Genomic DNA, 22,913 nt, shown 5'->3' with positions numbered 1-22,913 from the left:
TGGGAAGAGAGTCTGAATAAAATCCCATGCTAAACAAGCAGTGAAAGGTCTGTCCAAGTCCTGCCATGGGCGGCTCTGAAACACATTATAGCACATAATGTTCTCTATGACAGGATCCCACAGACATATGAGAGAGCAAATATTTATTTCACAAATTTGGACTCTGTGGTGGAACATAAACATTTTGTATGTAGCCTGTAGCTTGTTATCACAGATCCAATATTACATTTCTCAGAAATCAATAACCTAGAGTGCACTTTATACTGAGATCCAGGGTAGGTAAGGAATAATAAGGCTTTGTGTTTTGATGATAATCCAGATGCAAGTATAGGTGTATCCCCCAGGAGCCTGGTAGAGAGTCCTGAGTACCTTGACTACAGGCCAAGCCTGTCAGTATTGTACTGTTTATGGTCTGTTCCTTACATTCACAGCCAGGCCTGGAATCTGCTCTGTCTGGACAGTCCAAGAGAGCTGGGTGTTCTTGGCCAGGGAGCGGGTGTTTTTCCACAGCTAGGACAGGAAGGACTCAAGTGGGTACTCATGAACAGAGAAAAACTGGACAGGTTTCTGCTGCTGGGAGGAGGTAACTCCTGGTCAGTGGTAAGCTGTCAACAGAGGAAGAGACATACACACGTGTTTTTCATGGAAGAAAAGACAGGAACTTTGGTAAGGACCACACTCATTTCTCCACTGAAAAGTCTGTGAGACACCACCTGGAGGTCTCAACTGGCAAACATGAGGGATTTGTTGTCTCACATGTTTCCAGAGATATTTCTACACTGGGAGAGAATGCCAAATGCTATCTCTAAAAACATTTGAGATTCACTGGAGTGAATTTCATCTAATGCCATATTACCACTAATTCATTTACTCAGTTTTTTTCCGGTAATTACAGGCAGTGCTTCTCCACTCACCGGACACCTTTTGAAACATCCCTTTGCAGTGTTGGGTAACTGAAAACCATTCAGTCTCTGACCACAAGAACTATCCATTTTATAAGCTGAAAAAAAATACCCCTTGGTATCAGAAAAATCCTATCTAACCCACTCTAAACCCAAGTGTACATTGGACTTTTCAAAAACATATGGCATGAGTTGCATAAACTGACTACCAAAAAATTGACAATTTTTGTTGTTAAATTATTGCACAGGAATGGCTGCAAATGGCCCTTTGTGTTACTATACAACATAACAGAAGAACTGTTTGTGATTTTGTTTTCCACAGATCAAGTTCCCCTAACCTCTTCTGAAGCAGCCATGAACAAATTGTACAGTTTTTCATTGTTTGCTGTAGCTCACAAGATCACTATCTCTGGCTCAGTCCTGTTTGTTAGATGTTCTAATTCTTGGCTTCAGTGGTGGTACCTACTGCACAAATTAGGGCAAATTTATGAGCTTCTCTAACCTATGGTCTCCAATCCATGATACTAAATATTTCTATTACCTACACTTGGCCAGGAACAACCCACCCTTTCTCAGTTGCATGCCGTGAACCTCAGGAGAGGTAAAATAAGGCACTAAAAAAACAGTTGTACTAACTTTATAATGCGTGTGGGAAAACACCAGAGGGAATATTTGAGGGAAACTGAAGAGTGTTGATGTTTATGCAGGCATCCAGAGAGGCATTGACTTAACTTCAGGACAAGAACTTGACTCTCTATTCCCTTGATTGCGCGCAAAGTCCAAAGAAGGAATTAATGAAACTCCTATCCATTGCTTACAACTCTAGGGCCCTTTGGATTAACAGAGTAAAAAGAATCCCATGTTGTACCTTGATGAGAGAAATGGCACAATGAGATAAAATCTATGAGACAACAGTACTAAAACTTGGATTAATGCCCATTAATATAAGGATGAGTCAGGAGCTGGCTCCTTAAGGCTCCCAGTGATAAAGGGAGGTAGTAAGCTCATAAGAGCACCCAACATTATCTGAGATTTGAGTAACCTTTTGGATGCCCTCTTCCTATTGACTATAGTAGCAATCTGACAGGCTTCTGCAGCTCTTCAGTGTTCACTCTCATCTTTACCACCTTGAATAACTTGTTATTATCAGAAAATTTTGGTACTTCACTTCTCAGTCATTTTCCAGAGCATTTCTGGAGATGCTGAGCACAGATGGTGGCAGAATACCATGGAAGACATCTTCTGTTGTGAAAAGCTGGCACACCTCTTTGAGTATTATGGTCCTTTTTGACCTGTAGAGACACTGAAGCTAAGTACAGAACTGTGGGTCATACCAGCAGTTATACCACTCTGCCAAGAAATAATCATTGATAATGTCTTAAAAATGTGTGTCTCTCTTCATGCCCCTGGATAGGTGGAGTGAGAGAATGATAGGGATTTACAAAGCCATGAAAGGTACAATAGATGTAAATAAGAAATTAGATTTAGAGTCTTTAGGTTACTTTTTAAAGGTTGTACGTGTCAGTAAACATCGTGAAACTGAAATAGAATTGTTGTTTCTAAATATATACAAAGGTATAAGAAATTTTTCAAAAATCATTATCATTTTTCCTTCCCAGTGATTTTAAGCACCTAGTCTGGGACAACTAACACGTGCCTGTCAGAAGTTCAGAGCATAAAAATATTCTTCAAGGAAATTAAATAAGTGATCAGTTAGTCATGTCATTAGCACATCAGTAGGAAGATCACCCAAAACTGTCTAATGGAACTTCAGGAAGTAAAAATCTTGAGATAATTTTCATGCTGTTTTTAATCATTGGTTTTGTTGTTGTTGTTAATTGTGGGTGCAGCAGATTATCTGTCTTGAAGAGGATTAGAATTTACCTTTTAAATACACTCCTGAGACATAGTATAAAATACTATAAATGTTTCTTGTATAGTTTTAAGATTGTTCTTTGCAAAACGTCTATGACTTCTAGAGATGTGATCATAAATTAATTTCAATGAGGTTAAATGAAGTGTATTTTCACATACCTTAAAATAAATTGCGATACTTGTGGTTAAAGGGGAAATTTATTTAGATGAAGAGAGTGGTTAAAGCTCTAATTTAGTATAGGTTTAAACCAATTTAAAGATCACAGACCATCTGGGTAAGCTCAGATGCAGAGAGAACATCTTGAATCAGTCTGCATCCAGGTGCACAAATCCAAGAAACTTAAGGATGCAATGAGTGATTCAGACTGAATACTAGTCAGAGGCTGTCAGATATCCAGTTCTGTCTTTTCTCCATCTCTCAGCTTCCAGCCTAGAGCCGTAGCTGGCAATTCAACCTGTGTGCTGCTGTTCTGCTTACAATAAGCCAGTCATCCAATACTACATTGTGATATATGGTGAGAGAAACAGCATCCTGCAGATAATGAAGATTATTGATTTCTCAACAATGTATGTATGTGTATGTACATAGTGAAAAACAGAGTGTAAGTGATATGAAGAAAGAGGAAAAGACAGAGAGAGAATGAAAAGATAGCATTGGCTATTGATTAATATTTACTATGAGGACAGCCCCTCTACAGAGAAACTATTTTCCCCATCAGACTGCTTTTGCATTTTTTTCCAAACTACAGCCTGAAGAAAACAGGAAATCCTCCCCCCCTCTATTTTTCCAGATCTCATACCAGGATGCCAGTCTTTTCCTAGGTCATCATATCAGCCTTGCTGATTGTTCAGCCCACTGTGATCTGCGTAAGTTGTTTTAGCAGTTGTGTACCAATAGCAAACATTCGCCTCTTACCTTCCTGTGTCACTGAGCTTCTCTCTTTGCCCAGGAACTCTTGGCCAGCTGCCACAGACAGTAGATTCACCATCTTGACTCGATCATATTTATTAACTCAGCCTAGATAAACACAGCTGATCAGCAGCAGCCAGTGGACCTTTCTCAGCTATTTTTCCTGACAAACTCCATTGTCATGGGGTGCACTGTGTTATTGACTTGGAGGGTCACTGTCTCTGCAGAGCTCTGGAGAAGGATGCAGTGTCAGAAAGTGTGAAGTGTTAAAACACAGGTCTCCAAAACAAGCCCTGTGAGCCTTCACAACTCCTAGGAAACAACCTTTTCCAGATTGACTGAAGAAAGCATGAATTAACAGACAAGAGCTTAATTAATTCAGTGGTTTCAATGGAAAATCACATTTCTTGGCTTGCCCAAAGAAAGGAAAGGATGTGAGTTTAAAGAAGGAAAAATATTACAGCCAAAAGCGCATAATTATCTTCAAGGAGAGTGACTAATTGCATGAGAAATACATAGACTGAAAGACCATGTATAAATACTTAATAAACACCTAAAACTTATTCCTAACAAATTCCCTTGAACATTACTTTTACCATATTTGTCAGTTTTGCTTTAGTCTTAAAGGTGTGAGAATGTCTTGTATTGAGGCCACAGTTACAGAAAGGATGAGTGCCAGTGACTGATATGGGTACTTGGGAGATCTGCTGCAGGTAATAGAGGTAATTACTGTTCTAATGATGCTTCTCATCTGCAGAGACTCTGGGGTGGGCAGAGGTACATTAAGCTCACATTTACCAAAAGAAAATATTGAAAATCAGAGAGCCAAAACACTGAGCAAAATTATTACCTCCTGTTGTCTGGTCTGTCTGCTGTCTAACTGTCTGCTGCTGCACTGAGTTACTTGTCTTGCATTTTTCTTTCTAATGACACAACTGGCTAGATGTTTTCCAAAATTATCTGAGTGGGAATATTAAAGCTCTGCTAAATAAGTCCTGGAAGAGGAGTGCTGATTGTTGGGTGCTGATTGGTGAGCTACAGATATTACCAGAGACCTGTTGTGGTAGGAAGGAGAAAGAAGTCTTTTCAGTACTGACAGCTGTAGCATAAATCTTTATTAGTTTTATTGTGTTTAGTTAAAATAGCTCTCAGTTGGACTCTGTGTGGAAGTCAAGGCTACACATTGCCCCTGTTTTTCACCCTGAATAGGGATTTTGTTCATATGATCCTCTGATGTCATGAGCTCGATTTTACTTTTGATGCAATGCCCACTTGGTTTTTCCCCGACTGCCAGCAGTACAGAAACAGACACACGAGGCTGAGGGAGTCTATGTGTCCAGTCACCTATCCACCAGGATACAGGGCTGAAAACAGAAAAGGAAGATTAACAGAAAACAGTCCAAAAACCCAGTCTGAAAGAGCTGAATAAAGCTACAGAACTGGATAAAAGGGTCCCTCTTACCTTCGGACCTGCTGTCTCAGCTCTGGAGGTAATAACAAGCTGGCTTTGTTTTTGTGATCCAGCCTCTGGTTTGTGGGAGAAGGCTGGCAGCCAGAGGCCCTTGCCCCGTGCCGGCAGGGGAGCTGGGGAACGCTCACTCCAGGACAGCCAGTGGGGAGATGGATTTAGGCATATTGTGCACACCAAAATTAGTCTTCCTTTTCCACTATTTTGTTGTTATTTGGGCAAGCATGAACCTTTCCAAGAAAGGGATGATACAGCAGAAACAATATGCAGTATTTTGCAAGGAACTGTTCCCTAACCTACTCACTTCTAATAATCACAATTCAGAAAAATCTTACCAATTTTTCCACATGCGATAAAAATGTTGAAGAACAGTACAATAATATTGAGTGGTAATATTTTATATTAGCTTCTGAAATGTTCATTAATTTGTCTCAGTTACTGCTGTATATATCCATAGGAGATGAGTTAAAAGACAGGTAAAAGTCAGCACTGACAAAAAAAGGTGCAAAAGAATAAAAAATACCTTTGTTGAATTATTTATCTTTCCAGTTGGATTATTGTAAAACCGTTTAACAGAATCAGTTACTACAAAGGTCTCCCCATCATTTCCCATTTGAAGGTCTTATTTTCAGTTGTGTATAATGTTTCTGAATGCTTCATTTGGACAAAATTTTCCATGTCTAGTGTCTGCTTCAGGCTGCTTTGTTTGTGGAAAAAATCAGCCAAAATGATTCATTGGTTTCCAAGTAGGAGGTTATTTAAAAATACATTGTTTTTCACACAGTAAAAATATTCTGGTCCCTTTTCCCTGAAGGTACTGAAGTACTCCTCTCATTTGAAACCTGGAATCGGGCTTGGCAGGAAGGTCAAAAGGAGAGGGGTGCTTAGGCAGTACAGGTGGGCTTAGAGCACACTCTGATGTACAAGTAGTAAATCAGTAAGTCCAGTAGTCTCTCCTCACTGGGATTCTGCCAGAAGATGTCCAACAAATTTGTTGTTGGGTCATTCATCTTTTTCCTCTCTTCCATATCTGCCACTCTTGTGCAAATGCTATGCAGCTGTCTGGAAGAACCAGGGAACTTTGGGCTGTATGTTTGCAATGCTCCTTGGCTGACCAAAAATTGCAGATGCTTTTCTCCTCATACAGTAGAAGCTGAATTGCAGGCATTTGGCTGCTGAATTGTCAACACCTGGGAAGAGCAGTCAGCATTTCCATGGGCAGCACCTAGTGGCTTCTCTCTGATTTTCTTGCATTATTATTTTTAAAGACAAAATTGCAAAAAAAACCCCACTATTTCTGAAGAACATCTCTCAGGTTGCGAAGTCAAGCCTTTTCGTCATGTGCTGTGGTTTGCACAAGATCTCTGCCTCATCAGTTGTAGAGAATAAATAGAGGGAAATAATGAATTGTGCTAAGAACTGGCTGGCAGTTTTTAAGCAATCTACTGATTCAGCATAGGAAAAGGTGCATTTTTATGTGTCTGATCTCTTTGCACAGGGGGAGTACAGAGGTGTGGTGCTGGTGGGGAACCCAACAATCTGTCAAAGAAATGGGGCACTGCCAGGAGAGTACTGGTCTGTGTGCTTGTCTGGCCATGCCCTGCACTGCATCAGCGCATCTTGTCCTGGCTTCTCATTCAGCTCCATTTCTAAATATTTTCTTCCGCTTGTATTTATGTGGGGAAGTCTAAGTTTCAGCAGTTGGAGCAGGACTATGGGTCACAGGGCCATGTGTCCAAGTACCAGCATCTGGAGCAGGAGGGGGTGTGGGTGTCTGTGTACAACCATCCGCCAGTATCACACTGGGCTAGCTGGTGAGAAGGACAAGGGACCTGCTTGGGAGTTGAGGGGAGTGTCTGTGTGTGTGTGCATGTGTCTTCTTGAACACCAGCAAATGGAGCAGTGTAGTGGGATTTTGTGGCTTGTAAGTCCAGGGGACAGCTATCAGAGGGATTCACGTTATGCATAGGCATAACGTGATGGACCTTCATCATGAACTGGTTGAGAAGGCAATGGAGTTAGGCTGTTTGTGCTGTCTGTTCATGTGTGTCACTGTTGGTGTTGCTTTTTGAGGTCAGCCACATGCATATGTATATTTGCATATATGAATACACCATGTTTGTGCATGCGTGCCAGATGGGGACACACATTCAGTCTTACCACTGTCTAGACCTGGTAACATGCAGCAGCAGCAGCATCTTCATCTGTTTTGGGATGTCACAATCAACAAACCCAAATAGTTATGGTGTTTCTAAATGTAGAGTAAATACCCTATGTGCTGATGGGAGGATAAAATGGACAAATAAAATAGGCAGATAAAACTGATAAAAGTATTTTAATAGTTCCCATTAGGTGAGAACTGAAATGTGACAGTATTTGAACACTTGCCCCTCCCACAACCTATCATTTTTTTTAACATTGGTGGATGTTTGGGGCACTACTGGTTGCCAGGGAAGCAAGACCAGGACAGCTGAAGCACTCGAGTTATTCTCCCTTAATGCCACAAGATGGCAGGACATTAATTTTAAATCTTTCATATTTCTGTTTTATTTATTATTATTGCCTTTTTTTTAAATTTCTTTTCCTTTTCTGGGCTGCCTGACACTCTCAGATACTGCTATTTGTTAACCTTAGAAAATGAACATAAATTTTGGTTTTTTAATGATGAGGTTTTGTCTGCCTAGCAGTTTTGCTTTAGCTCTGGAGTGGATTAAACACTTCAAAAAAATTACACTGCTTTACCAGTATAACTTGGTGTAGATAAGTGCACCTTTCTGGTTCCATTTTGGTACCATTTATTTAATTTTCCTTCTTCGAGTAGACTGGCCACTGCAAATATTTTTATTCAGGTATAAATTACAGATGTAATAGTTTACACATAAAATGCCTCAACTTTTGTGCCTGAACAAGACCTTAGTAAAATGACTTATTTGAAAAAGGCAGATGTTGAGGTGTTGTTGGTGTTGCTTTTGCTGTTGTAAAGGGTTTTTTTGAAGTGCACTAATATTGCCTGATTTCAGCTCTTCCCCTCTGACCTCTGCAACTGCACATGATGCTACATCAGTAGGCAGTAAACCAGATGGGGACTGAGGATGGGGTTTTAATGCATGAGTGTACATTAAGGCCTCCCACCTTCCTGTCCTTCATTACCGGTGAGCTCTCCCCCTTGCCTGGCAGAGCAAACAGCAGGGGGTAAGGCTGGCATAAAAGACTGTTTAACATCATCCTATCTAGTGCCTTGTCAGAAGGCAGAATTTCTTCCACGTTATGAAGTGTCCTTCTTATTGAAAAGCTTAGAACTGATGCCACATGCAAATCTCTCAGAGAGCAGCAGAGAGTGCTATTCAATAAGCAGTTATTTTTTCAGTCTGGTTCTCTCTTTTTCAAGTTTTAAAGCACAATTGAAGAGGAAAGCATGAAAGAGGGCAAAAGAAGTATTTTACTCCTTCTGCTAATAGGAAAGAGCCCTCTGTCCTCTGCAAATTAAGTGGTGTACCAAATACAAGCTGGTGTGGGACCCTAAAAAAAGACATGAAGAGCCTTACACCTCATTGTGAGTTTGACAAGTTCATTTCTCCTGCCCAGGTATCTCAGCTGTACATTGCTTCAAGGCTAGTGGCTGGGCAGATGAGGGGTAGTTCCATAGCGCAGCATGGAGTGGTTTGGAGTGTGTATTCGTTTGACTGGAGGCATACTTCTGATGATGGCATGGATAGACTACTGAACTTGAGACTATCAGGCTCAGTTCAATGCATTAAGTATGAAGCCAATTGTTCTTTCCATCACGCTTTTTAAAAATATCTACAGATTTTGTATTCAGTGATCATCTCTCTTCTCGCTTTAGCTCACTTCTTCTACACCTCAGCTAAAAAGCACTAACCTTTGGTGGTATGTTCAGTAGGACACATTTGCCTTTAATTTTTTCCCTGCTATCTGGTTCCTGAGATGCTTTTCTCAACTTTCTGACCTGTTTTTCTATATCTTGCCAACCTCGAAGGACCAACTCCTCTACTGCTGAAGGATGAGGTAGATTCATATAGCTCTATAATGGATTTGTGTCACCTTACATCAGCAGCAAATCCAACCTGTCAAGTCTAAAAATGTGTCCAGGTTCAGTATTCCACTTAGAGCCTCCCCAGAGAGGTACAATCTGGGAATAGCTTCTCCCAGATTTATTACATGATGCCACAAATAATGGCCAACACTTGAGTAGCTTTTGTTTTTTTCACAGCATAGTGCAGACTTGTAACTTGATGTCTGAAAGTCATAGGTATATATATGTTTACTGTATTCCCCAGAAATGCTTTGCAAAGTTTGCATAGGTTATAAATAAGTTTTCAAACTTTATCCCCTTAAGTACCTTAAGATATCCTCTGATAAAAAAACTAGTCATGCAATCCTAAGACAACCAGTGAAAAAGAAAAATATACTGCACAACATACTCTTTTAGACCTAAGAGCATAAATTCCTTGTGAAACCAACAGGAGACCCTCAGAAATGCTATTTGTCTTAACAAAGTAGATATTTTTAAACATATTTTCTCTTGTACTGATAATATGTGCTTAAAGGCATTTGAGATTGTCACATTATTTTTATTCCTTAATAAGGCAGAACTCTTCACAGTATTGTGTCTAGCTGCAAGAACCTTTTTTCTCCAGGTCACAGGTTAGAGCAGGGGAAGGAGTCAGCAGCTCAGATTTTGGTAGGTTTCCTTTCAAGGGATTAGAAATTTCTAGTGAAAAAATACTGGTTTGTTTCTCAAAAATCACTGCAAACAGGGATAAGCATTTTAAATAATGATTAAATAATGGCAATGTGTTAAGGAAACAGTTGCTCAAGCCTATAAAACTAAAAGACAGAGTAATTTTTTTTTTGCTTTGCCACTATTTTGTAACAGAATTGTAAACCACCAGCAGTGGTTGTCTGGTGGTTAATTAGTGACAGAACCATATTCAGCAACAAGCTGGTTTCTTGCTTACTGGGCTGGAAGAAGCTGGAAACATTTACAAGGTGATGTATATGTGACCCATGGGAGGCATCCACAGGAAAGGAGACAACAGCCTCACAAAAGGCAGTTTACTTTGCCAATAACTCTCTGAGTCTCCAGGAGATTATTTACATAATCTGTTCATGCTTTCTGTCTCTCAGAGCTCACCTCAACACCACAGTGTTAGTTATCATTGGTAATGAAATTGCAATATGTTGTCCTAGATCAGATGTGGAGCCCCAGATTCTCTGTTACATGAATTTGTCTCACGCAGAGTAGCAAGCATAAAAAGACATTCACTTGAAGTAAATATTTTGTTAGTATGACCTGGTGCAAAACATTCCTTCACATCAAAAACTGTCAGGGAAGAGTTGTTCCTCCAGGAAAACCCATATTCCACGCTGTTCTCCTCTGCTAGAAAGAGCAACTACAAGCCTCAGCTGGGCAGGTATAGGAAAAAACACCTGGCATCATTTAAGGAGCTCTGGCATATACCAGGTAAAACCAACAATATGTGGGGATGCATAGCAACTGTGAAAAAAGGGCTGCCTTTTGCACAATAAGTACAAAAAAACCCCACAATGCACATATGCTTTTAACACCTGGAGCTTAAAATACAAGGCAAAGGTATAAGGTGAATGAAAAATATGTTCTACTATATATTCTATATTTTTCAGTGGTTAAAATGTTGGCACATTTCAAGACAGATGGTCAACCCTTCCCCCAAAAGCATGCTCTGCAAGCCAAGAATTGTTGCAATATATATCTGTCATTAGGTATCTATATGCTGTCTATGACATAATAAAAGTTGATTCCTGCGTTACAATATGGACATGATCTTAATAAGTGAAAACATGATAGAAAGAGTTTAACTCAAGTAAAATTACCTAGAAAAAATTTAATCTACTAAGTCATGGAGATGAAAGTTTTTACCTGTCGTAGCTAACACAAACCTTGCACTGTCCACCCAGGCCTCTTCCAGTCAAGGGAGCAAGCAAAGAATCACCCAATGATTTTATTTTCAGCAAGTGGTGATAAGGATGGTGCTACAACCTGAGCTTGTACCATTATCACTTGCACACTCCCAGTGTACCATCCTTCCTTTTTTGTGAAGTCATTCACTTGCACCTTTGGGGTTTGTTTGCATTTAACTGTTAAGGTGGATATTTCATTCAAAATACCTTCTTAAAAATCTTAAAACACAGTTTAAACTTCAGTAATTTTAAAGGGACACTTCAAAAAGTATTTAATCAACCCTCATCAACTTTCCTAACTGTGCATGATGCTATATGTTATGACAGATTTTGCTTCTAAGACAGGTAATCAGAGTAGTGAAAATTTTCCCTGTATATCAGAGTAACTATGCTCCTTGGAGCTGTTAAGAAGTTTCTTTTTCTTTATACCTTTACATTTGGTAGCTATAACTGGTTAAAATCCTCATAGTATATACACAATCTAACTATGCAGTTTCTTCAGAGTTCCCATTACATATTGAAATCCAGCTTTACCCAAGTTTGTGAACACATTTTAAAAACATATTTCGCTTACTCCTTATCAATTTTATTTAGACCCAAGGCAATTTGCAGAGCAGCCATGACAAAGCCAGTGGCCGCAGTCAGATCCAGCCCTACTCAACACAGCTGAGGGGCAAAGAGCAGCAGAAGCTGCACAGCCAGCGCTGAAGTCATCAGACAGGTCACCAGCAGTGCTACAAGCGTAGGAAAGGCAGGACACAGAGCAAACAAGTGTTGCTGGAGTCAGTGGCTCACTCAACAAAGTTGTCTGGGAAAAGCTTCTTGTTCTCCACATATTTTTACAGGTGTGGTACCTGTAGCCTTGAAAGTTTTTATGGGTCATCTTGAAGGCAGTTAGATTTAGTGTAGGTACTGGGAGCAGGAAATATTATTCTCCTCTGTCTTCTTCAGTTACATAAATCAGGGCAAAGTAGATTTTGGAACAATTATGTCAATCACAGTATTTAAAAATCATTTTGCACCATTTAATACTGGTACTTATACACTATGCAGAACGGAAACATCCTCCATGAGCATTACCACATACAGGTAGTACTCATTTCCTACTGAGCAGTATGAGTAGGAGAAACAATCACAAATTTAGAAGACAAACACATTTATACTTCTAAAAAATTTGCAGTGTAACTATACCTTTTGAAAACACTTTTCAACATTGAAGCCCATGGATGCAATGCAAACCAAGTGGGTAGTAGGAAGAACCATGTCTGATTATGTGGAATTGTTCAAGTGGCGATGTGAGATTCTTGTTCAGTAGTTTGGAAGAACTTGAACTCAATTTTAGTGCGTCTTCTTTTCAGCAGGATGTAACTAGTCGTCTAAAATGTCCAGCTTTCAGAAGCAGACTATGTCACATTTTTAGTCATGTTAAGTTTTCCTATGTTTGTCTGATATCTTACAATCTTCCTGCAAGCTAGAGTAATCTCAAAAATAAAAATTCAGTCTAGGAAAACAGTCTACTTTGCTAGTTTTGATGTAAAAACATGAATTGCTTTCATACCTTTTTCCTAAGTGAGTACACTAAGCACCAGGCTTTAGGTTTTGGTATACAGGTCAACTGCACCTGCACTACAAGCACTTTGCAGGGGCTGAAGTAGAGAAAATTCACGGTTGCCCTCACCCATTTGTTCACCCTGTGCCAGGCTCAGTGCAACTGCAGAACACTGGTGGGGAGATGAGAAATGCTCCTGGTGATACCTGTGACCTAGGGAAACCTCTGTGGTGATGGAGGAAGAAGGACAGAAGAGTTCCTTGTGTCACAGCTGGATGTGTCATTTTCTTGTCCCAGCTTTTCCCTCTGTTAAAAGGTTCAGGGTAAGTTCGCTCTCTCTCTTTCTCTCTCTTACACCAGACAGGGATATACCAAAAATCAGAAATAAGACACAGAAAGCAGAAGAAATGAAAATTCTTAAACATTCCAGTAGTAATAATTGGTCTAAAAATATACACTTTCTGCATGAAGGGAGGAAAGCGGAGAATGAGGCCAGTGTTTCTGCTAGGTTTTATGTATTACATTTGTATCCCTTCAGCATCTGGAGTAATATGGCCACACAGACCTCTTTTAAACCAGCCAGTCCTGTTACCAAGCCAGATCTCCCCATTGAAAGGGATTAATCCCAGCACAGTTGCACTCCCACCAGCTGCAACTCTGCCTCTCACCCTTGTGCTGGTCCACACGTGCACCCAAGCTAGATGTCACTGTGACACAGCCATGTATGGACTGATACAGGGTTGTATGATGGGTCTTGTGGATGGGGTATGTGATGAGAGAATGACACCCTCCTCTAAAGGGGTAAATTTAGGAGCTCCATTCTCAGACGTACTGTGTCCTTTTTCTATAGCACACAGGTAAAATCCCAAATAGTTGCTGATTTAAATAACAAGCATATTTGAGGACAGCCATATGTTTGTTAAATGGAAGCTCCGTAATGAACAAATAATAAACCTAATAGTATAAATAGTATAACTATAGACAGTTGGCAGATGACAGGCAGCAGGACCATTATGTGGGGAATCTGATTTAAGCAGAACGGGATTTTTAGCACCTATTCTGGAATGCAACACCTTATCCCACTAAAATACTTATATATTTAGCTTCTCACTTCTTCACATAGAAATTATGTAATCATTAAAATACAGTATCATGCTTAGTCATTTTGAGCTCATCATCCCTTAAGTCATAGATTTTACACATCTTCTCTACTATGTTTTGCTTGCTAATAGTATTTTCTATATATACTTTTAACTGTAACTATTATGAGAGCTTTGAGTAGAAATACAAAACAAGAACATACACTTTACCACAGCACAATAATGAATGAAAACCACAGAAATTTGTGTCTGAGAGCTTTTCATGTGCAGTGTGACTAGGTATCTCTTTGCTGCATACATTTTTAGTTCAGTGACATAGAGTTAGCTTGTGGCATTTCTCACTTTTACCCTTGTTTGAATTCTCAAAAATATCAGATATTTTGAATCCTTTTATTTGGAAGTCTCCCAGAACTGTATCACCAGTCTCTCTTTTTATTTACCTGTGAAGCAAAATTTTCCTTTCCATTCCACCAGAAGTCATAAAACAGTTGTAGGTTAAACAAAAATGTTTAACGTGTATCACAGGTCTTCCTGATATACTGCCAGCTATCTCTCACAGACATCCTTTTTGAGCTGTCTCTGCTTTACATCATCTCATGGCATACTGGATGGCAACAACAAGCACCTGTCTGCTCACATGTTCTTAGGATGGGTGCCCATAGAAAGGAAATCCCTGTAGATAAGAAACCGCATAAAATCAGAAAACAGCCAGAATGGAAAATAGTCCTAGATCTGTTTTATCTTTGTTGCAAACCAAGTCAGCCTAGAATGGATGCCAGTAGTAGCAAATGAGACACCACAGTGCATGTGAAAGGGCTCCCCTCTCCAACACAAATGCTCTTTTCCTATTTCATTCCCTGTTATTTTTCCCCTTGCTCCCTGACAGAAAGCTGTTCAAACATTCCCATTTTAGGGATGGGTCTAAGCATAAGAAAGTCCAAGGTTCCCACTGATTACTTTTACAATAAGAAGCATCCTAGACTCCATGACATCTTAGCTGAGGATGCCCATAGCTTTTTATATTCAGAACAGATCAGTAATCATTCAGAAGACTTTTCTGCCTATAATTTGCCAAGACTATGTTTAGTTTTTGGTTTTGTTTTTCAATCAGTTTTTTTGGGGAACACAAAACAGAAGAACATAGTTCTTCTGCTGGTAGGAAGAAGATATGTCAAGTTACATTTCTTTATTGAATCTTCAGGGGCTAAACCCCAAAAAATCCATATGGTCTTTGGCATACACCTTTCCCTTACCCAGCCAGGACCAAAGGGAAGAACAGCAGAACATATCACTGTCCAGAAATACTTAGAGCAAGCAGCTGCCCAACAACGGTAAAGAAATTTCCCAGGATTTGGTGGGACTTGTTCCTACTCCAAATGCAGATATATCATTAGGAGGATATAGTAGACCCTGTGAAACTCTACCTTCATGGCTCATTTTAAACTCCCTTTATGCATAAGTTCTGCAACGAGATTGTTAGAAAATTAATCTATACTTGATTAATTCTCTCATCTCTACTTGAAGCATTAGCTGCTTCAGTGCCTTTTTCCTGTGTCATATACATTGTCATTTTGGCTACCCACAGTGGAGCCTTACCAGCTCTGTGATGTTTTCCTTTTCACTTCTCAAATGCAGAGAAGACAGTTCTCAAATCCTGTCCTTATTTTCTTTCTTATGTGATATTTCTTTGCATCAGAACAGCCTAACAGCCTCATTAAGAGGAGTAAATGCACAGATAGATAGGTTGTATCAATCGTTAATAGTTACTGAACAAAACCAGGCAGAAAACCAGTTTATCTTGGCTCAGTCAGGTTCTTGATCTGCTCTGGACTCACCACACTACACAAGAGAGCTCAATGACGTAAAATGTACATAAGAAAGGTCTGTATGTTACTAAGTCTACAGAGGTTAGTCGTAGTGCAGGTGTCGCAATGATCAGGGAAACACTTTTAGCATCCAAACGAACTTATTTTTATAGCCACACTCCAGTAATGTTTCTGCAACATTGAAAAAATTACACTTACTATAACTGCAGTATGTCTACAAAAGCGAAGGGTTTTTTTAAATGTTCGATGTCGTTTTCTACTGTGTTGCCTAATTTCATTGGTGAGTAATAAATTGGGTCTCTTTTGGGAATCTTCCCCACCCAACACCATCTGAGTCAAAAAGTTGCCAATTTCCAAATATATAAACAAATAAATAAAAAATTGTACATATGAGACAGAAAAACAACCTCTTAATCAGCAGTTTGGCCTATTATTATGCTCAACATGTGCTAACAATACCTCCTGGCAGGCTCATACTCTGATTCCCTGTGCATGCCAGAGCCTGATTGTGAGATAGATCTTAATTGCTACTGCTGTCCAGATCAAATCTAGAAAAGGAGTGCCTACTTCTTGCTAAAGATTTACTCACTGGACAAGTACCTTAAGACAGAATAAAAACACTGAATTATCAAGGATCAGGAAAAAAAAATGTCAAACAAGCCAAAGGACTTGTACAGGATTCACTATGGGGAAATTTGGGGTTCTGCCTGTGTTTTCAGCCCTTTCACACCCATAGTTCCCACTTCTCTTAGGAGCTGAGATGGTTTGCAGTGTGTTGCTCCCAGAAATGTCCTCCCTGAATGAATTCCCCCTGTAGCTTTACGGCACGTGTCAGTCAGACAAACATATGTTCGCAAGACCTGTTTAGTAATTTCGTTAACTGCAGATGTCAAGAACTAAGACAAAATAATACAGCACACATCAGATTGAATGTGGTTAACTAGGTTGCATTTAGTTTATTAATTTCATTCATATACATAGATGACTTTGAAAGCACCATGTGAAATAGTCAAGATAAAGTATAAGAAAATGTCACAGGAAAAGATTTCTATATGCAATGTGTCAGTGTACCTACTGTGTTTCATACATACTTTACATTGAAAACCAAAAAACCCACAGTTTTCAGAGGATATACACACTTTATTTTGAAATGGCAAGTTTCATTTATTAATATGTAAAAAAATAAATCTACAATAGCAACAGTGCAAACACATCAGAACTTGCATGGCATACAGAACACAAATGAATAAAAATTATTATACAAAGAGCTCAATGTTTCCTATGCTACTGGCTATGATGTGTACCACAAACAACAGGGTGAGGAATAAACTGCAACTTAAACAGGAAGATGAGCTGCATATTACTGGCTCTGTCTTGTATGGTCTCTCTATTTCAGGGGGTAAAGCTGTCATGCCTTGGATCTGCAATTAAAATAACAAAAAATGATCAGAGTTTTGCCATATAGGATTAGAAAACTATATTTTGCTCTTAAGCTAGCTGGAGCTTGCATGAGAATCTATTGTTAGTTTTGTACTGGGGTTATGACTCTTATTGTGGAGACATCAAACTCAGTAAAAATATTGATATATTACATGCCAAATGATCAGCCAGTGTGCACATCCTATGTTTTTAGCTCAAGAGCAGCTGTGTACACTGGTATCCTCTCCAGTAAAGCAAGGTTATGCCGTGGTTGGTTGATCTGAGTGACCTTTTCTTGCTTTGTAGGATTGTTTGGTTGGTTTGGTTGTTGTTTTCATCCTTCTGGTAGAAAAAATCGGAAGTTTACAGTGGTACAGTGCTATAGGGATATAGGATGATATCTGAATATGTTCATTTCTGTGCACAAGGCTTACACTTCCATGTACAAAGCAGCTAATTGTGTACACAGTATTTCACGGAATCACAGACTGATTGAGGTTGGAAGGGATCTCTGGAGGTCTGGAGGATCTAGAGGATCTCTGGTCCTATGTCCTTGCTCAAGCAAGGTCACATACAGCAGTGTCATGTTTCTATAAACTGAGCGTTTTACACTTTCCCCTTAGAAGTCAGTGGAATTTTTATTGAGTTGGACATAACTACATGTTTGTTATGGTTTTGACATGCAATTAGAGACATTTGTATGTGCTGCGTGGCTTGCTTTTCCTAAATGTACTCCCTACATATTAAAGAAAATAATCTCTGCAAAAGCAAGCTCCTGGGCACAAACACTTTTCAAAGTCTGAATGTCCACCTGTACAGTATGTGCTTGCTTTGGGGTTTTTTCCATGTTCAATTGTTCTGCACTGCAGAAAAAAACCCAAACACCTAAACATTGACTTAATCTTAGCAAACACAACACAAAACTAAAACTGAACAAGGACCATTACTATAGAAGGATGAAGGTATTTTCAACGCAGTTCCTCTGCTTCAATTTTTTTCAGTCTTTTAACAACTCACGGACTGTTTGGCCATTCACATTTAATTTATTCTTGATTTTGATGCGAATGGTCATTTTAGTGTAATATCACTAACAAGTGAAGGGAAAGGAAGGAGTCCTAATCTTAGCTTTGATGAATACACCCTATTCATTTGAAATAGGAAACTATGATTAAAAGGAAGAACTAAGAATACCCAGTTCAGTGAGCTCATTCTTTGACTATGTTTTCTAAGTGTTGCTCCTTCATCCTGTAAGATAAAGAGGAACAGCATTTTCCAGAAAGTATACCATTAAAATAAAAGAAAAACCAGCTTATTCCTGCTTGATAAAATTTCTGTCAGCATCTTAACTTGTCCTCTGACAAGTAATCAGTGAAAGAGCGGATATGCAACTGCTACTGCTCAGTTGCAATGATCAAGAAATTTACCCCAAAATGGTGAATAATCACCCTAATGATGACAGCTTTTCCCAGCAGTCCTGGAAAAATACCAGTAGACATTTAGAATAAATAATAACTTACTGGGCAATTATTTTTTATCTTACAGGTTTTTTCATCAAGAGAATAGGGAAGGGAAACCTACAGAAGATAAAATCTTACAAAGGTTCACAGGGGAAACAGACAATCCAAATGTACTTTCTTTGGCCCAAGACTATAGACCACTCTATGACACAAGACAAACAGAAAAGCAAAAGATATTGGAAGAGTACTCATATAACTCTAGATTGTCTAGATGCCTGAGTTAAGAAAGTAGATTCTTGAGGCTACCTTATGCAGTCAATAAGCTTATCCCTAGAGGGTGACTCAGAGAGGAAACCCGATTTTGAATCATCCATCTCAAGACCCTAACGTAAGTCCCTGACCATGAAGGCAGCCAAGGAAAAACAGCTTCCTGACTCAGTCATGTAATCCGGACATGCGTGGTTACTCTCTGACCAATCCCAACCACACTGAAAGACTCCATTCTTCTATTACCGGTCCAAGTGCTGATCAAAACTCCAACTTTTCTCTTTAAATGCTTCTAGAACACAAGTTAGGTGAAAGCATTGATAAAACTTTCTCATCATTTGTTATTGTATGTAAATGTAATATAGCCATGTAAACATTCTAAAGAGATATAACTAGATATTTATTCATATACAATGAAAGAGAGTAAATCACATTTGTTTCACGACATTGTTGCTTCCTTTTCAACACACAGACTTACCGACCATTCTGCATTATCTGTTTTTGAACACCTCACGTTCACAGGTAGTTTAAGAACAAGTTTATTATAGGAGAGACCCTCTGATCTGGACCATTTGAATTTGTTCATTGCATCCATAAAAGATAGGTTTTTATATTGCTTAGGACTCTTGATAATGAAAGGCCAAGTCCTAAAAAAAAATAAAAATAATTACAATTAGATTTAAAAAACCCCAAAACATAAATACTATCAAGTTGGAACTGATGAGGAAAAGCTTTTGGAGCATCTACTCAGAAAAATAAACGTACTATTACTGTGTATATTATGCATAGCTCACATTCACACTTAAGTTCTATTCTACTGAAAAGTGAAGGAGTTTCATTGATTTTAACAGACTTAGGACTCTTTAGGACTTGCTGCCAGATGCTTTTAGAAATGAAGGACTTCAAGAGTTACATTACTGTTCTCTGATCTACAAACTGAATACACAAAACAGATCTTCTGCTGTAACTTCTCAAAAAAAAAAACAAAACCAAAAAAAACCCACACCCTCTCTGAGGCTTGGCAGGCTAGGTTGCCAAGAAACATTTGCCATTAGAAAGCTGCTTCCAGATGGTTCTGCCAGGCTCTGGTCATAACTCAGATAATAGGTCAAAACTGAGCCTAACATCACAGGAGTTGCTCTGACTGGCAGCAGAGAATAACTGGTTGTGTGGACATTGCCTTTTGGCAGGTTCCTACATGCTGGCTGCAAAGGGAGTTTTGGCCAGAGGTGGTATAGAGAGACCTGCTGCGCTGCTCTATTGCCCACATGTGGGAATCCTCCCATCAACAAATGGGGACAATCCCACTCCTCACCAGCCAAAGATGTGGAAAGGGAAGGAATGAGATTTCTTGTCTTTCGTTTAGTAAAGAAAATTAAAAAATAGTAACAAAGGAAAATTAGGAAAAAATCCAAAACAAAACTAAAGAAAACCTTTTCCATTCTTCCTGCTTTCTCCTTGTTTGACTCTACTGGGATGAATGAAAACAATATGGTGGACAGGTCAAGTTCTTAAAAACATAAAGTCCAATACAGCTAATGGAAGAACAAAAGTATTCAGAACTTTATCTAAGTAACCTAATTAATATTTTGGTTGGAGCATGAGTTATCTTTTCAAAGCACTTTAGATAACACTCTGTCTTATCTTGCAGTAGGCTGTCTCCCACTTGCTTTGGGTAAATTGCCTATGCCAGAGTTCTATGTCCACTATGTTCTTGATGTCCATTCAACCTCTAGGTATCAAGCACATAATTTTAATCAAGCACCTATTTGACACTATTGTGGCCCAATTACTTTCATCTGAGCTCCTCATGATTTAAACCACTGAAGAAAAATGTTCTAAAGTGAGCTACAGTGCCTTGCTCCTGCTTCCAGTTTGTCTTCCTGTGTAAATCGAGAGAGACTTTAGAGGAGTCAGTGAAGCAATTCTAGTGTTAGACTGACACAAGAGAGATGAGTATCAGGTCACATATCCTTAGGCTGACAGAGCTTAATGAAACAAGAACTGTGGATTAGGTCATAAATACTAGAGGCATTAATAATCTCCTCTTCTAATTACTATTCCATTTGTGGCAGACAGTCTGCATACTTAGTCTATTCAGAACATCCTTATTTCCCCAGGCCAAATGTGCATTTTTTCCTTAAGTACAGTTATCATGAATGAACACTCAAGAGAGCATATATTTGTTAGAATATTTTCTTTCTAAGCTCAGAGAGACTCTTTTAGCTAGGACTAATTTAGAAACTCTGTTCTCTCTGTATTAAAAGAGGTTGTAAATGGAAATAGTGTGGAAAATTAAGTAGACATTCATTGCACCATGCGTTCCTTCAAACTCTTCTTTCTTGAATATAAATTTCAGAACTAAGACCACCAACCCTGTACATCAAATTATTTTGCAATAATAGTTTTATATGTTTTGTTAAGATAAACTGTGTAAGGAAAGACAACTTTTAAAATGTAAATGCAGCGACACACTAGTAGTCTATCCATTTGATTTTAAAATCTTGCTATTACCTTAATTTAGTGCAACTAACAATACAAATTTAATTCACCTTTCACTGCTAATAGTGCCTTTTACTTTTTACTGTTTAATTTTTTTTCTGTATTTCATTCATATGGGAACTTTCCTCTTTTGATTGTTCTCACTGTTTACAATCACTTCCACTCTTGATCTGCTGTTGAGATGCTTTAATTTTAAGCATTATGAAGGAGACTTAAAACTTGAAATAAACTCTTTATTGACTTTTATGTATTCAAACAGATTTAACCTGTCTATACTGGACTTCCTCCTATCTCCTAGCAAAATTTAAATTTTATGTTAGATTCTGGAAATCATTCTTAATGAGTGATATTGTTGTGCAGGTCATCCCATTGACTTAAAAAACAGAAAAGGCAGATTCAACAGCAAACTGGGAAGCATTTTGTTTTCAATGAGAACTGTCATGAAGTAGAAGACTTCTATGAATTTACTGGAGAAACTCCAACACTCCATATAAAATTCACAGATTATTCACTGTCGTTTACTCCAGCAGTCAGCTGAATTGCATGGACCTTTATGGAGGTTATTATGGAACCTGAGTTGCCTAAATGGTAATGGCCCCCAAACCCCACCATTCACAGAAGGGCTATTTAACATTTGTGGAGCACTGAAGTTGATAGATCTTACAACAAAATAGTATTACCCCTTTTGAGGGGAGGAATGGGCCAATAGTCAGATCTTGTGGGTTATTTTGATTAGGAACCAATGTTGATGAATGAGCTAGGGGTTTTTCTTTCTGGCATGGATTTACTACTCAAAAATGTGCAGTGTTCTGTTTCCCTGAACAGTAGGAGTCCAAGGCTTGGGAGAGTGTGTCTTCGCACAAGATTGCAAGCCCCTGTAGCCAACAGTTCACCTAAAAAGCTCTTTGCTTCTTCTTGGCTAGAATTCTAACACTACTTTCATGTTTTTCTCTCTACTCACCTTGTACATCAACCTCTGATTCTTCCAAAGCCTTCTTTTACTGGTTCCTATCATGGTCCTTATCTACCATTTATCTTTTACTATGGACAGTGTAATATTCTTTCAATCACTTCCTTTCTACCTTACAAATTCTTCCCTTTTTTTGCACTTTTGTCAGCAGAATTGCTGACAACAAATCTACTCAGGGTAATTCAATACCCATGCTCACAAACTCCTTTTTCAAAATTATTTCTCTATATACGAAATGTTGGTATGTTTTAATAAATTGATAGATTTAAAACATTAATATGTAGTCTACAATCATAGATGGTTGGGGTGAAAAAAAACCCCTGACGTGAACAATATAATTTTTTTAAAAGGAGAAGTTGCTTTCCTATCAAAAGAAAAAAAAGGCAGAGTAATTTGGCAGGAAAAATACTTACCAGCACAGCATATTGATCAAAAGAAAGTAGCATGAGTGACCATGTTGCACTACCAGAAAGAAAAGCTGTCTAAAAATTATTCTATAGCCCCATAGACAGAAGTAGAGGTGCTACACATATTCATAAACATTTTGCATACCTGACTGGTCTATAGATTTCCTTAACTCCAATGAACTGGAGCTGTTCCATTATATCTGGAATACTTGCACATCGGGTGAGGTTGATTCTTGGGTAATAGAGTAGATATGACAGGCACATTTCATTCCTGGTGCTCAGACCACCCTGAAAATGGGA

The 22,913-nt window shown here is 38.8% G+C and overlaps 1 protein-coding gene across 2 annotated transcripts in view; it reads right to left on the bottom strand.

Moving 5' to 3' along the window:
• Positions 1-16,540: 16,540 nt before the first annotated feature.
• The window catches only part of MOXD1 (monooxygenase DBH like 1), a 50,415-nt gene continuing 44,042 nt past the window's right edge, over positions 16,541-22,913 (bottom strand). The window contains exons 10-12 of one of the 2 annotated variants that reach the window (XM_032684466.1): positions 22,759-22,901; positions 19,213-19,381; positions 16,541-17,012 (exon numbers count right to left, since the gene is read on the bottom strand). In XM_032684466.1, the coding sequence (XP_032540357.1) occupies positions 16,848-17,012; positions 19,213-19,381; positions 22,759-22,901 (477 nt within the window). In that variant the 3' untranslated portion in view covers positions 16,541-16,847. The remainder of the gene's footprint in view (positions 17,013-19,212; positions 19,382-22,758; positions 22,902-22,913) is intronic. The other variant, XM_032684467.1, reaches the window with a different exon arrangement.

Source organism: Chiroxiphia lanceolata, chromosome 3 (assembly GCF_009829145.1).
Source record: "Chiroxiphia lanceolata isolate bChiLan1 chromosome 3, bChiLan1.pri, whole genome shotgun sequence".
In the NCBI taxonomy this organism is placed as follows: Eukaryota; Metazoa; Chordata; class Aves; order Passeriformes; family Pipridae; genus Chiroxiphia; species Chiroxiphia lanceolata.
The sequence above is the reverse complement of the archived record's forward strand: the minus strand, read 5'-3'. Positions and strand labels throughout refer to the sequence as shown.